The sequence below is a fragment of the Diorhabda sublineata genome, chromosome 7 (genome assembly GCF_026230105.1).
Source record: "Diorhabda sublineata isolate icDioSubl1.1 chromosome 7, icDioSubl1.1, whole genome shotgun sequence".
NCBI lineage: Eukaryota > Metazoa > Arthropoda > Insecta > Coleoptera > Chrysomelidae > Diorhabda > Diorhabda sublineata.
Window position 1 is genome coordinate 1,536,705 of NC_079480.1, and position 15,403 is coordinate 1,552,107.

Below are 15,403 nucleotides of genomic sequence, written 5' to 3' on the forward strand. Positions count from 1 at the left end.
AAAATAGTTGATGCATTCAAATGTTTTGTTCGAGATATCAAAATTCGATAAAATCGTGATTTCTTTTGAAAAATATGTGTCCTAAAGCAGCGAAACTGCTAGAATCCATCAAATCGGTCATTTCTAAATAGTACTGTAGCCAATTTACCGGGAGCGTTCGAAATTATCGTAGAAAACGAATGTTTCCGTTTTAAGACAGCAACCTCTAACGTATCGGTTCAAACGACGATTTGAACTGTCAAAACATGGAATTAGTGGTTTGTCAGGACATCGATTCAGTGGTCCATAAGTCCACTCGATGACTTTTCATTTCCGTTTTTCTACACTCGAAAAAATAGTTGATGCATTCAAATGTTTTGTTCGAGATATCAAAATTCGATAAAATCGTGATTTCTTTTGAAAAATATGTGTCCTAAAGCAGCGAAACTGCTAGAATCCATCAAATCGGTCATTTCTTAATAGTACTGTAGCCAATTTACCGGGAGCGTTCGAAATTATCGTAGAAAACGAATGTTTCCGTTTTAAGACAGCGACCTCTAACGTATCGGTTCAAACGACGATTTGAACTGTCAAAACATGGAATTAGTGGTTTGTCAGGACATCGATTCAGTGGTCCATAAGTCCACTCGATGACTTTTCATTTCCGTTTTTCTACACTCGAAAAAATAGTTGATACATTCAAATGTTTTGTTCGAGATATCAAAATTCGATAAAATCGTGATTTCTTTTGAAAAATATGTGTCCTAAAGCAGCGAAACTGCTAGAATCCATCAAATCGGTCATTTCTAAATAGTACTGTAGCCAATTTACCGGGAGCGTTCGAAAGTATCGTAGAAAACGAATGTTTCCGTTTTAAGACAGCAACCTCTAACGTATCGGTTCAAACGACGATTTGAACTGTCAAAACATGGAATTAGTGGTTTGTCAGGACATCGATTCAGTGGTCCATAAGTCCACTCGATGACTTTTCATTTCCGTTTTTCTACACTCGAAAAAATAGTTGATACATTCAAATGTTTTGTTCGAGATATCAAAATTCGATAAAATCGTGATTTCTTTTGAAAAATATGTGTCCTAAAGCAGCGAAACTGCTAGAATCCATCAAATCGGTCATTTCTAAATAGTACTGTAGCCAATTTACCGGGAGCGTTCGAAAGTATCGTAGAAAACGAATGTTTCCGTTTTAAGACAGCAACCTCTAACGTATCGGTTCAAACGACGATTTGAACTGTCAAAACATGGAATTAGTGGTTTGTCAGGACATCGATTCAGTGGTCCATAAGTCCACTCGATGACTTTTCATTTCCGTTTTTCTACACTCGAAAAAATAGTTGATACATTCAAATGTTTTGTTCGAGATATCAAAATTCGATAAAATCGTGATTTCTTTTGAAAAATATGTGTCCTAAAGCAGCGAAACTGCTAGAATCCATCAAATCGGTCATTTCTTAATAGTACTGTAGCCAATTTACCGGGAGCGTTCGAAATTATCGTAGAAAACGAATGTTTCCGTTTTAAGACAGCGACCTCTAACGTATCGGTTCAAACGACGATTTGAACTGTCAAAACATGGAATTAGTGGTTTGTCAGGACATCGATTCAGTGGTCCATAAGTCCACTCGATGACTTTTCATTTCCGTTTTTCTACACTCGAAAAAATAGTTGATACATTCAAATGTTTTGTTCGAGATATCAAAATTCGATAAAATCGTGATTTCTTTTGAAAAATATGTGTCCTAAAGCAGCGAAACTGCTAGAATCCATCAAATCGGTCATTTCTAAATAGTACTGTAGCCAATTTACCGGGAGCGTTCGAAATTATCGTAGAAAACGAATGTTTCCGTTTTAAGACAGCGACCTCTAACGTATCGGTTCAAACGACGATTTGAACTGTCAAAACATGGAATTAGTGGTTTGTCAGGACATCGATTCAGTGGTCCATAAGTCCACTCGATGACTTTTCATTTCCGTTTTTCTACACTCGAAAAAATAGTTGATGCATTCAAATGTTTTGTTCGAGATATCAAAATTCGATAAAATCGTGATTTCTTTTGAAAAATATGTGTCCTAAAGCAGCGAAACTGCTAGAATCCATCAAATCGGTCATTTCTAAATAGTACTGTAGCCAATTTACCGGGAGCGTTCGAAATTATCGTAGAAAACGAATGTTTCCGTTTTAAGACAGCGACCTCTAACGTATCGGTTCAAACGACGATTTGAACTGTCAAAACATGGAATTAGTGGTTTGTCAGGACATCGATTCAGTGGTCCATAAGTCCACTCGATGACTTTTCATTTCCGTTTTTCTACACTCGAAAAAATAGTTGATACATTCAAATGTTTTGTTCGAGATATCAAAATTCGATAAAATCGTGATTTCTTTTGAAAAATATGTGTCCTAAAGCAGCGAAACTGCTAGAATCCATCAAATCGGTCATTTCTTAATAGTACTGTAGCCAATTTACCGGGAGCGTTCGAAATTATCGTAGAAAACGAATGTTTCCGTTTTAAGACAGTGACCTCTAACGTATCGGTTCAAACGACGATTTGAACTGTCAAAACATGGAATTAGTGGTTTGTCAGGACATCGATTCAGTGGTCCATAAGTCCACTCGATGACTTTTCATTTCCGTTTTTCTACACTCGAAAAAATAGTTGATGCATTCAAATGTTTTGTTCGAGATATCAAAATTCGATAAAATCGTGATTTCTTTTGAAAAATATGTGTCCTAAAGCAGCGAAACTGCTAGAATCCATCAAATCGGTCATTTCTAAATAGTACTGTAGCCATTTTACCGGGAGCGTTCGAAATTATCGTAGAAAACGAATGTTTCCGTTTTAAGACAGCGACCTCTAACGTATCGGTTCAAACAACGATTTGAACTGTCAAAACATCGAATTGGCGGCCCATCCGCCGTACTGACTTCTCCTTTCAGTATACAGAAATTGAATAAACGCTTAATATCTTCTTATTTATTCAATGGCTAGCATATTTGGAAATTGATTCTAAATACAAATCAATCGCCCACTTCGAAAACCACGATTTTACATGATAAGAATCTGAAGTCGGTGAAATATTTGCATGATCCTTTTAACGTCCATTGTTTCAGTTATTTCATTCCAATCATGTCGAAGTATGTGTCTGTAACGTCCATCGCAACTACGCGTTGTGAATTTTCTATTTATAAATTTATTGTGTACAAATGGACGTGTCAACGAGAACGTCTGCTTTTTTTTTTATTTATTTCTACGATTCAATCATATATTTATATCAAAATTTCGAAAAATAACACTGCTCGATAGTAGTTTTGGTTCCCGAAGATTTCTTACTAATTCGATGCCCCGAAGACGTTGCGATATTTTTTTGCCCATGATAAGAAACCAGAAGTACCTATCAAGTCGATACATATACAGATTGTCCCGAAAAACTATAATTAAGTATTAAAAATATCCTAAAATACCAGTGACGCGATAATTTTTTTGGGGGGTATCATATGATAAGAAAAAGACGACGAAAATTAAACGCGGGGGCTTTATTAGGAGGTAGCAAGTAGAGGAAATGATGGGGAACGTTCAAATTCTATTTTAAACCATTTCAACTGGGAATTTATCTTATTTTTTGGTCTAATTTGACCGGACTATAAGATGATTTGTGGGGAGGAAAACAAGACACGGTAAGTATCGATCCTCGGTATGATCCAGTCATTTTCATGTTTATACGGTTTTCTTTAAAGGCCCGTTTACACGAGTTTAGCGAGCGAGTATTTAGTTGATTTTAAGCCGTGTGAACGGTGTTTAAACTCACTAAACTCGTGTAAACGGGTCTTAAGGGCGTATACGCGAGATAATGATCGACCGCATTCTCATTATTCTAGTATGGGAAAATATAGCAATTACAGTTAATATTTTGATTTAAAATGTTGTTTTGAAACGGGACGAACCGGATTCCGAAGTTGAATTAGTCATAATCGAAGTACGAACGGAGAATAATCTTCAGTTTCTTTGAAGATTTCAAACGGTATTATTGGAGTATAACGATCTGATAATTTGTACGAGAATTATTTATAGAAGAAAAAAAATCGCAGCTAACGTTTTAGAATATATTAACTTGGAATGGTTCGAGTGGTATGGTTAATAATAAATGAAGGAAAACCCGTTTCATATAAATATTTTTTTATGTAAGTACGTTTGGGAATTGAGGAAGTGTAAATTTAAGTCAAATCGGGTATTTAATGCCGGAAAATGATGAAATCCATTTATTTATAGTCTACTTTTCATCTACGAGAGAGTAATAAAACTTTTGCATGAAGCGTTTTCCTTACGAAAAAGTATCCCGACTATTTGTTCCTAAATACAATAAAACACAATAAAAAAAATTTGGAAACGAGAATAACTCGAAAACTATGAGGAATACGAAAAAAACTGTCGAAACGAAAAATGTAGAGTAGAAAATTCTCTACAAAAAGTGCCCAAGGTGTTTGTTTCTAACCTCAAAGTTTTTACCTTAAAAATGGGTTTATACACTCAAAAATATTCTAAATCGCGAATAACTCGAAAACTATGAGGAATTCGAAAAAAAGTGCAGTAACTAAAAATGTAGAGTAGAAAATTCTCTACAAAAAGTGCCCAAGGTATTTGTTTCTAACCTCAAAGTTTTTACCTTAAAAATGGGTTTATACACTCAAAAATATTCTAAATCGCGAATAACTCGAAAACTATGAGGAATTCGAAAAAAAGTGCAGTAACTAAAAATGTAGAGTAGAAAATTCTCTACAAAAAGTGCCCAAGGTGTTTGTTTCTAACCTCAAAGTTTTCACCTTAAAAATGGGTTTACACGGTAAAAAAAAATTTGGAAACGAGAATAACTCGAAAACTATGAGGAATTCGAAAAAAAGTGCAGTAACTAAAAATGTAGAGTAGAAAATTCTCTACAAAAAGTGCCCAAGGTGTTTGTTTCTAACCTCAAAGTTTTCACCTTAAAAATGGGTTTACACGGTAAAAAAAAATTTGGAAACGAGAATAACTCGAAAACTATGAGGAATTCGAAAAAAAGTGCAGTAACTAAAAATGTAGAGTAGAAAATTCTCTACAAAAAGTGCCCAAGGTATTTGTTTCTAACCTCAAAATTTTTACCTTAAAAATGGGTTTATACACTCAAAAATATTCTGAATCGCGAATAACTCGAAAACTATGAGGAATTCGAAAAAAAGTGCGGTAACTAAAAATGTAGAGTAGAAAATTCTCTACAAAAAGTGCCCAAGGTGTTTGTTTCTAACCTCAAAGTTTTTACCTTAAAAATGGGTTTATACACTCAAAAATATTCTAAATCGCGAATAACTCGAAAACTATGAGGAATTCGAAAAAAAGTGCAGTAACTAAAAATGTAGAGTAGAAAATTCTCTACAAAAAGTGCCCAAGGTGTTTGTTTCTAACCTCAAAGTTTTCACCTTAAAAATGGGTTTACACGGTAAAAAAAAATTTGGAAACGAGAATAACTCGAAAACTATGAGGAATTCGAAAAAAAGTGCAGTAACTAAAAATGTAGAGTAGAAAATTCTCTACAAAAAGTGCCCAAGGTATTTGTTTCTAACCTCAAAATTTTTACCTTAAAAATGGGTTTATACACTCAAAAATATTCTAAATCGCGAATAACTCGAAAACTATGAGGAATTCGAAAAAAAGTGCAGTAACTAAAAATGTAGAGTAGAAAATTCTCTACAAAAAGTGCCCAAGGTATTTGTTTCTAACCTCAAAGTTTTTACCTTAAAAATGGGTTTATACACTCAAAAATATTCTAAATCGCGAATAACTCGAAAACTATGAGGAATTCGAAAAAAAGTGCAGTAACTAAAAATGTAGAGTAGAAAATTCTCTACAAAAAGTGCCCAAGGTGTTTGTTTCTAACCTCAAAGTTTTCACCTTAAAAATGGGTTTACACGGTAAAAAAAAATTTGGAAACGAGAATAACTCGAAAACTATGAGGAATTCGAAAAAAAGTGCAGTAACTAAAAATGTAGAGTAGAAAATTCTCTACAAAAAGTGTCTGAGGTGTTTGTTTCTAACCTCAAAATTTTCACCTTCAAAATGGGTTTACACAATAAAAAAAATATGGAAACGAGAATAACTCGAAAACTATGAGGAATTCGAAAAAGTGCCGGAGCAAAAAGTGTACAGCACAAAATTCTCTACAGATTGATCTCTAAACATTTTTTCCTAACCTCAAAATTTCCAATAAGCGTTTGACTCAATCAATAAGACAAAAAAGACGTACAAGTAGTTTCTGGAAGTTAAAAGGTTAAAAACGTCTTGAATTGCGGATAACTTTGAACGCTCAAAAATATTTTGTACAAAAAAGGTTTCTATTTTTACCTAACCTCAAAATTTCCATTATAAAAAGGGTTTGAACGTTCAAAAATATTTTAATTCGCGAATAACTCGAAAACTACGTAAAATTCGAAAAAAAGTGCCGGAGCCAAAACTGTAGAGCACAAAATGAGTACCCACATTTTCGTAAAAAAAAACTATTAAAAAGTCCGTAAATATTGAAATAATAATCGCGAACGGATGCTCCGGCGTTGAGGGAGATTTACTCAGAAATAGTGGCTCCAACGAAAAAATGACTAAAGATCTTTTTTGTAGAAAATTTTGCGCTCTACATTTTTTGTTCAAACAGTTTTTTTCGAAATCCTCATAGTTTTCGAGTTATTCTTGATTGAAAATATTTTGAGTGCATAAACCCATTTTAAGGTGAAAATTTTGAGGTTAGAAACAAACACTTTGGACACTTTTTGTAGAGAATTTTCTACTCTACATTTTTTGTTCAAACAGTTTTTTTCGAATTCCTCATAGTTTTCGAGTTATTCTCGTTTCCAAATTTTTTTTTACCGTGTAAACCCATTTTTAAGGTGAAAACTTTGAGGTTAGAAACAAACACCTTGGACACTTTTTGTAGAGAATTTTCTACTCTACATTTTTTGTTACGGCAGTTTTTTTCGAATTCCTCATAGCTTTCGAGTTATTCTCGTTTCAAAATTCAAGGTATTTTAGAAAAAAAAAAACAATATTGAGATACAGAGTGTTGTAATTTGATACTAATGGTTTCAGATTCCACTAAACAGTAAAGCCAAAAACTAACAAATAACGAAAATCATAGTTTCTTATAGGTTAAGGCGTATTTGCGTTGTTGCCATGATTAACTCTGTTTCAGAGATAATTGGAAATTTAGTTATAACCATTTTCTTATGTCGGCCGAGTTACTATTGTAGTTTTCTGTTGAGCAGCAAAAAATTCAAAAATTAAACGTATAAAACAATTAAATATAAACGAAAACGTTGAAATTTCTCGTGGAGTTCGCGACGATCGGACGCGATAGCGTAGGCCACTTCTATTTTATTGTTATTGGGAATCTCGCTATTTTCAGTTCGCTATTATCGGCGCCAGGAAAACTATTAATCAGAATGTAAATTGGTTCAGCAAAGCTTTTTATTCAGGTATGCATAATTACGGAAAAATGGGTGGTTGGAATAATAGAAAAAAATACATTTCAATATTTATTTAATAACCAGTAAACGACGAGTAAATAAAAAAAATATAAGAAACTAATAAATGATAATATAGAGGGTGGATCGCATAAAAATCGACAAACGAAAAAATTAAACCATTGAAGTTGCATCCCCGAGGAAGTTATAGCGCCAAAAATTTCGAAAATACCAAAATTTAACGATTATTATTATTTGAATTTATACACTAATAATTTTTAATACACCGTATGCTATTATTCATTATTACTTTTTAAAACTAACCTCAGGAAACTTATTTCGAGTTGTATTTATATATCAATCATTGAATCTCGATAATTTCGACGGCGAAGTGCGTTCTGAGCATCAGGTATTTCGAAAATTTTAAACATCGACTCGAGCCTATCCGACAAAAAAAAAATAAAACAGGAGAACGGATAACAATTAACCGGAATGAGCTCTGTATAAGTGCAAAACCCGATTTTGCCGGTGCTGTTAGAGATAAAATGAAACGAAGCCGGTCGCATGGACAGTACCGTACTCGCTTTGATTTATATCGTCGGTATCTCGAAAATATTTCGAGTTTTACCCGAAATATAGATTAATAGATTAATCTATCGCGTAAATATACGAGGGGCAGTCAGTAAAATAAGGTTCCCAAGTAGCTTTCTTCAGATTTGGAGGGAATACCGCCCAACATTCCCTTACAGACCAGATTTGGTCCGCAGTGATTACGATTTCGATTAGATCGAATATTAGAGAGAAGAATAATATGTTAAAAAACATGTTTTTTATTGTGGAAATTCGTTGGAAACGTTATTTTATACACAAGACTCGTAAAATGCTTTTTTTTTCATGTTTCATGTGTTTATGAAACGAAATTTTCGAAAATTCTCGTTTTTCCTTGATTAATTTTCATAATTAAATCCAAGTTTACTTCATATTTAGTATTGGTAGTTATTTTTTTATCGTATCGATGTATTCTTAATCTATTTTCTAATTTACGAGATGTCTGTCCTATGTAATCAACATCACAATTTTTATAACGAGTTTTAGGTTATTAGTATTCGAGCACCAAGTATTAAGACCTTTATAATTCATGTATGACATCGTCTCAAAGCTAATCGAGGCAAAAAGATAAAAATCCGGCTTAACTAGATCTGGGTGGTTGTATGGAGGGTGTTCTAGGATCTCAAAGTGCAGAATATCGATTGTTTCTGTGATTTTATGAACCGTGTAAGACCGAGCCAAACTTTTTTTGACTACAACTGTCGACCAAACGAGGTGACGACTCCAGAAAATCCACCGGATAATCGTGGATTGAAAGTGCGCAAGCTAGAAGACAAAAAGTGCCGTACGTCGCGTATTAACTGAAAATTTGGACACGAGAAAGCGCAAGATGGGTGCCACGTTTGCTCTCGACGGAACCAACAAACTGAAAAGGTATAACAGGCTCCAAAGAATGTCCCATCTGTAGTCGATCATGGCGTGGCGTATCGCGACGTTTGAGCGAAGAAATTAAGCAAAAACGGCGCATTTGGATACGAAGAAAATGTTGTTTCATCGAGACAATGCACCAGCTAAAGCAATCTGGTATTTACAATGGCCAAAATTAATCAATTAAAGCTTGAATCGCTACCCTATTCCTCGGATTCAGCCCCGTCGGATTATTTTCCGTTTCCAGGCATTTTCAAACAATGGAGAAGTGATGTCGGAAGTTAATGGCTATTTTCATGACGATTTTTGTTATAGAAAGGGTATAGAACTGAAATGAATAAATTTTTTCCCAAAATTTTCGCGTTTTCTTTGTTAGTCCAGGTATTTTTTAAACCATCCCCGTATAGATCTTTAATACGCAGGGGTTTTGGCCTGTCCGAACCTATTGTTCTTTTTCATTGTATTAGGTTAGGAAATAGTTTGAATATTCTGCGAAATAGATTCGGATTGTGGTTGAATTTTAATGAAATAGACACAGAATGAGTTGAAGCCGGTCCTGTGTGTGGAGGATGCAGCGCCGTACGAAGAAAGATAAGACAAAAAACGTGGATATCTTGTCTACAAGGTAAAGCACTCACCGTAGAAACCGGCCAGGTATATTCATTTAATAGATACGCTTTTAAACTAAAAAGTAAATATGAAAAAAATTTATGGGCACTAGGTAATTGGTATTGAAGAAATTCTAATTGAAAATAACCGCGGATGTGATTAAAAGAGATAATCGGTTTTAGTTTGATGTATTTTCCTCATAAATTGGATATAATCCATTTATAATTATTGTAATCAACATATTTTTTGCTAAAATTGAAAATACGTTTCAATATATGTCAAAAAAAAATCTATCGATACGAAACTATCGATAGTACTATCGATATTTCGAACTATTGAAAACTATCGATTGTTTGTTTAGGTTAGGTGTGACTCTCAACCTAACCTAACATTCTAGTAATTCATGGATAATTGACAAGTGTCATCATGCGTCAAGACCTTTCTTGGTCGCAATTTCAAAATTTGTTAATTACAAATTACATTACGTAAAATAAATGAACTCCATATTACGAATTAATTCAGGAAATAGCTACTAGATGGAATCGCTGTTATCGAATGATTAAGACAGATGCAGATGACATTCAAATAGAGAAAAACTTGATAATATTTCGAAATAACCAAAAAACTCGACTAGAACCAACACCGATATTCAATAAAGTTCGCTAATAAAATGCTAATTAGATTAATTAGTATTCTAGAGGAGAAAATGAATCATTTCGTCAATTTTTTCCGAATTTTCATCAAGAATTAAACTATCGATTGATTATCGATAGATATCGATAGTACCGACAATCGATTTTGGAATCGAACAAGGAGTTTTACCTGAAATGCGGATGTCCTTTAAAAGGATTAGATTCAAAAAGAAATAAATAAACTCGAAATACAGATAAACGAAAAACAATTAAGAATGTATACAGGGTGTCCCACGACGAGTTAAAATATCCTAACCTCAAAAGTAAAGTGAATATCGCCCCTTCTCGGTAGTGTAATTTTTTTTATCAAAATAACCTCGGATATTGTTAGAACGCCTAATTTTTAGAAAAAAATGTTCCATAAAGTTTTTCAAAAAACCCAATATTTTTCAAGTTATTGGCAATTGAAAAATCGTAATTTTTTCTTCGGTTTTTTGCAAATATCTCCAAAAATATGCATTTTAACGAAAATTTTATAATGAAATAATTGTAGTAGATGAAAAACTGAATAAATCGGTTCTTTATAAAATGTTCTAAATGTAATATTAAGCGAGATATTAAAGATCGAAGTCGGTTTTTTAATTTGTCTGAAATTTAATCGATGTATTCAATGCCATCTAGCGGCGAGCAGGTACATTTTACGCATTTTATTCAAATGAGGTTTTGTAGTGCTTGAAATAAGCTTTAAAATGAGTATAATTAAAAAAATTTTGCACGTAAAATGAGTGAGTTGTAATGCAAATAAAAGGAAAATCTAATGATTTTTTCTTTTTAAATCAATGGGTTTCGTAAGTGCCATTTCCACCAAAATCAAAATTGATCGTATTTCGACGAGAATTAACTTTAATATAAAGAATTTGATGGATTCTAGTAGTTTCGCTGATTTAGGACATATATTTTTCAAAAAAATCACGATTTTAAGGAAAATTTCAAAAGAAACTCTTTCTTTTCATAATATCTCAAAAATGATTAAAGATACGCAAAAAAGTATACTGATATAAAATGTAGGTCTTTTTCTGACGAAAAATTTGATTTTTTTCTTTTTGTTGTCACACAAAAATTGACGGAGATATGATTGTTTAAAGAGCGCGCGGCAGCGCAATCACTCTCTCGAGCCCTTTGACCCTTCACCGTTTTAAAATAAAAGGTTTTTCACTATATATTGTAATAGCTCTTTCAATTACCTTTAAAATGGTATATTATAAGTTGTGATAGCATCAAAATTAAATGAGTTATGGTCCTAAACGTATTTTTTTCTACTTAGTAAACCAAAAATTGCGGATATCTAAAAGAACCATTCTTTCAAATCGTTTCAGATAATTGTGATTTGTCCTGTACTATGTCCTTTTGGTATAATTTCTAAATCGTCTTGATTTTAAGTCTCTTCTGATTTAAAATTAGTTTTTTTAATTTTTTAATACAGGTAAAAATTTGACGTTTCCACTATATTCTTCTTTTTCTTAAGTTTGTGATGGCCTCAGCTGCAAGTGCTATTCAGCTTGTTTTTTAGTGACTTATTTCTGGTTCATATTTGATTTTACTTACAAAAATGATCAAATTCGGGGATTATAATTTGACATTTGAAGCACTTAAAATTTTTTTATTAGTTTTTATGTTTTCACCATATATATAATACCAATATACAGAGTGTCCCACGACGAGTTAAAACTATCTGCGTACGTCAAAAATCATGAAAATTTCTGCGATTGGGTTTTCGGATACGATCTTTTTAACTAAAATATTTTCAAAGACGACGTTGTGTATTTTGAGATACAAGATATATTTAAATTCAAGCCACGAAAAGCGTATAAATTACGATAAATTACATGGGAACCAAACCAAACGCATTTTTTTCGTTGATTATCTAATAATTTCAACATTTCTTGTATAAAATGTTTCTCCAACTTTAACACGTATAATTAAGCGATTGCATAATATCACCGAAACCATGAGAAAATATAAATTCGTCGGTTCGAATAATTACCATAATTATACCATCATTTTGAAAAATCTCACACAATTGTTTGTATTTGTATAAAAAATGTCGATATTAAACGTACGAGGTCTGGCTATTAAGTAACGAGACTGTTTTTTGGTTTATCGCTTCCGTCGATTTAAATCGGATTTTTTTCAAAGCAAATTTTATCCTCGGAAACAAAAAAAAGTCGCGCGGTACCAAATCTGGTAAGTACGGCGGGTGTTCGAGTGCAAAATCGGCTCGTTTTTTACGAACTAGTTCTTGCAGGGTTGCCAAAACTTACAAACAGTAAGTCTGGTTGACAGTGTGACCCTCTGGAGCCCATTCAATCACCACGAAACCCCGTATAGGGCGCCCTCTAGGCGCGCAGTCTCGTTATTTAATAGCCAGACCTCGTATATAAAGTTGCGTATTGAAGAATTTTGGAACTGGTAACAAAAATTATATAGTTATGGTGATATTATACTCCAAGAGGCGTTTCTCAAAAAATATTTGCAATTTTTGGAAATGTACAATAGTTCGGTCTCAATCCTGTAGAAAGTTAATTTTTTTTTGAAAGAGTTTCCAAAAAAAAAATTAAAACAATCATTAATGGTTAGTTTGAGAGGCTTTAGGTTTTTTATAAAAAGGGTATCAAACTTTCCAACATACCTCGTATAAAAATAAAATATTTTAGAACAAATAAAAGTGTACACCATGTCGAAAATTATCAAAATTGTTCAACGAAAGATATCATTATAAAAAAAAAAACTACAAGTTTTAATTTTATATACGAGTAAAAAAAAATTTCCCTTTTATTTGTATAGGAATTGTCATTAAATATAGGTCTACACGGTCTGGTGCATCGGGTTCCGTGTATTTTTGAGGGGTAATTGCACATCAGACCGGCCGCCTCTAATTGTACTTAATGGCACCACGGCGCCAGGTCCGTCTACCAGACTTACAAATTTCTCCCTTCCACTTTCCCAACCACCCGTTTACACAAATCCGGCAACTGATCGGTAGTACGGTCGACATTTCACAAAAAAAAAACAACAACAATGATATTCGATATATTTTGACCCATATCGTAATCGAAAATATCCATAGTCGATCACGCAATCATCAAACTTCATTTTAAATTATGATATAAAACAGATAAATCTTTATTATTCGATAAAAAGTACTTGTAAGATCGATAAAAAATTTTTAGAACAATCCCCCGTACTATAAACCTATATCAATAGACAAGACACTTCTTATTCCTATTGTCAATATGAATTCTGCAGGTAAAAACTAAAAACCTTATTCTTTCATCATTCTATCGACGCCAAATTGATTTTATTGTGAAATATTTAAAAACCTAATACAAGTCACACTATATACTATCCAAAGTGCAAAATGGGGGTATTAATCTTATCTTAAAGGTATGAAAGTATGACTAAATAGATTTTTATAATGTAAAAAACTGATGGAATTGTGCAATTCATAGAAATTAGTGAAAAATTTCAAGATTTTAACAAATAAAGTTGAACAGTTTATTCATCGTTTCGTAATTATTTAAATTTAATTTTACTCGCTAGTAAACATAACCTCAATGACAAGCGTCACAAAATTATTATCAAAAGTTATATAAAAACTATACAACAAATACATAAAATAGAAATACTATATGTATAAATAGAAATATTTAATCGTTACCTGTAGAAAAGTGCCAAGAGTTCGTAGATTTCAATATAGGTTTATTAACACTAACAGTTTCTCCAGTAGCTGTCACTAATCCAATCAAAAATAAGACGATATAACAAATTAAAAACCAAACCAATATTCCGAACGTCATCATTGTTTTATCGAAAATAGTATCAAAATTAAATATTCTATCAATTAAAATTATTCAAACCGATTTAAATTTAATATTTTACTACACCAAAAAAATTTATTCTAATATAGCATCGATATTATAATTATCCGGCATTTCATTTCGAACTACGATATTTTACAACGATCTATGAACTAACGCTAAACACCTTCCAACTCGACGATCTGTGACCGACTGAGAAATTGAGGAATCGTGAACGTCAATATAAAAATTTGATAAAATACAGCGCTCAGAGCCGGTCTAAGAGCTCTGTGACATGTGCGGTAGCACACACGTGCGATATTCTGGGAGGGAGGGGTTCCGAAAAAGAAAAAAATAATAAAAAACTTACATAGTAAAAAGTTGAATATTATGGACCTTTCAATGGAGATTAAATTCTGTATAACTTTTATGTTAACAAATAAAATATTGTTCGAGTTAATAATAAATATACAATTCAATCACTTTTCTTATAGCGGCTGTACATTAGTGCCAAATTCACAGAACCGTCCACATTTATGTTCACGCCTATTTACGGAGCTTCACGGCACTAATGTAGATCCGCCATCTCTCCCCACTCCCATTACTCGTGTTTTCGGAATAACCGATGCGTACGTCTTACTTTGATGTGTTTTCAATGCAAATTTTAATAAGTTTTAAGCCAAGCAAATATTTTTCTATAATTAAAAACCAAACAGACCTCTCAAATTTTCTATTTATAAAATTTCAGTACATCACACCTAGTAAGGCTTAACAATATCGGGTACAATATGTTTTAAAATCTCTCATTGTTAAGTCCGTCCTCGCGCATACAGCATTTTGCCCTCAGACCGGCCCTGAGTCAGCGCTGGCTTGGCATAGCCAACTTGATTAGTGATGTCCCCTCTTAAACTACTCTTGAGATTACTAGTGTTGCATAGTTTCTTGAGATTAGTAAAGGTGGCCATTTACGTTACGTATCAGAATTACAGATGAAGTTTTTTTTTTTAATATTAGTACAGAACAAATATGTAGCATGTATTTTGAAGTTTGTGTATTACAGAAAGTATATTGCATTTTCAAACAAGTAATTATATTATGTACCTCCGTGCATACTGATGAAATTTCGTATATTTAATACATAGAGGGTGGATGAATTAAAGCGGAAACTACAAATAGCGATGATATAGTTTTGTTAGGTTAGGTGAAGTCAAATGGGGTTAGGTTAAGTTAAGTTGGGTGAGATTAGGATAAGTTTAGTTAGGTTAGGTTAAATTTGCGCATTTAAATGTCTTATTCGTTGCCTCCTCTCAGTGATGTCCGTTAAAAATTAATGTTTACAAATGATATCAAA

At 32.9% G+C, this 15,403-nt stretch overlaps 1 protein-coding gene across 1 annotated transcript in view; it reads right to left on the reverse strand.

Moving 5' to 3' along the window:
- The window catches only part of LOC130446974 (uncharacterized), a 36,081-nt gene extending 21,766 nt beyond the window's left edge, over positions 1-14,315 (reverse strand). The window contains exon 1 of the mRNA XM_056783541.1: positions 13,914-14,315. Coding sequence (XP_056639519.1) covers positions 13,914-14,055 — 142 coding nt within the window. The 5' untranslated portion in view covers positions 14,056-14,315. The remainder of the gene's footprint in view (positions 1-13,913) is intronic.
- Between the last annotated feature and the right edge of the window lie 1,088 nt (positions 14,316-15,403).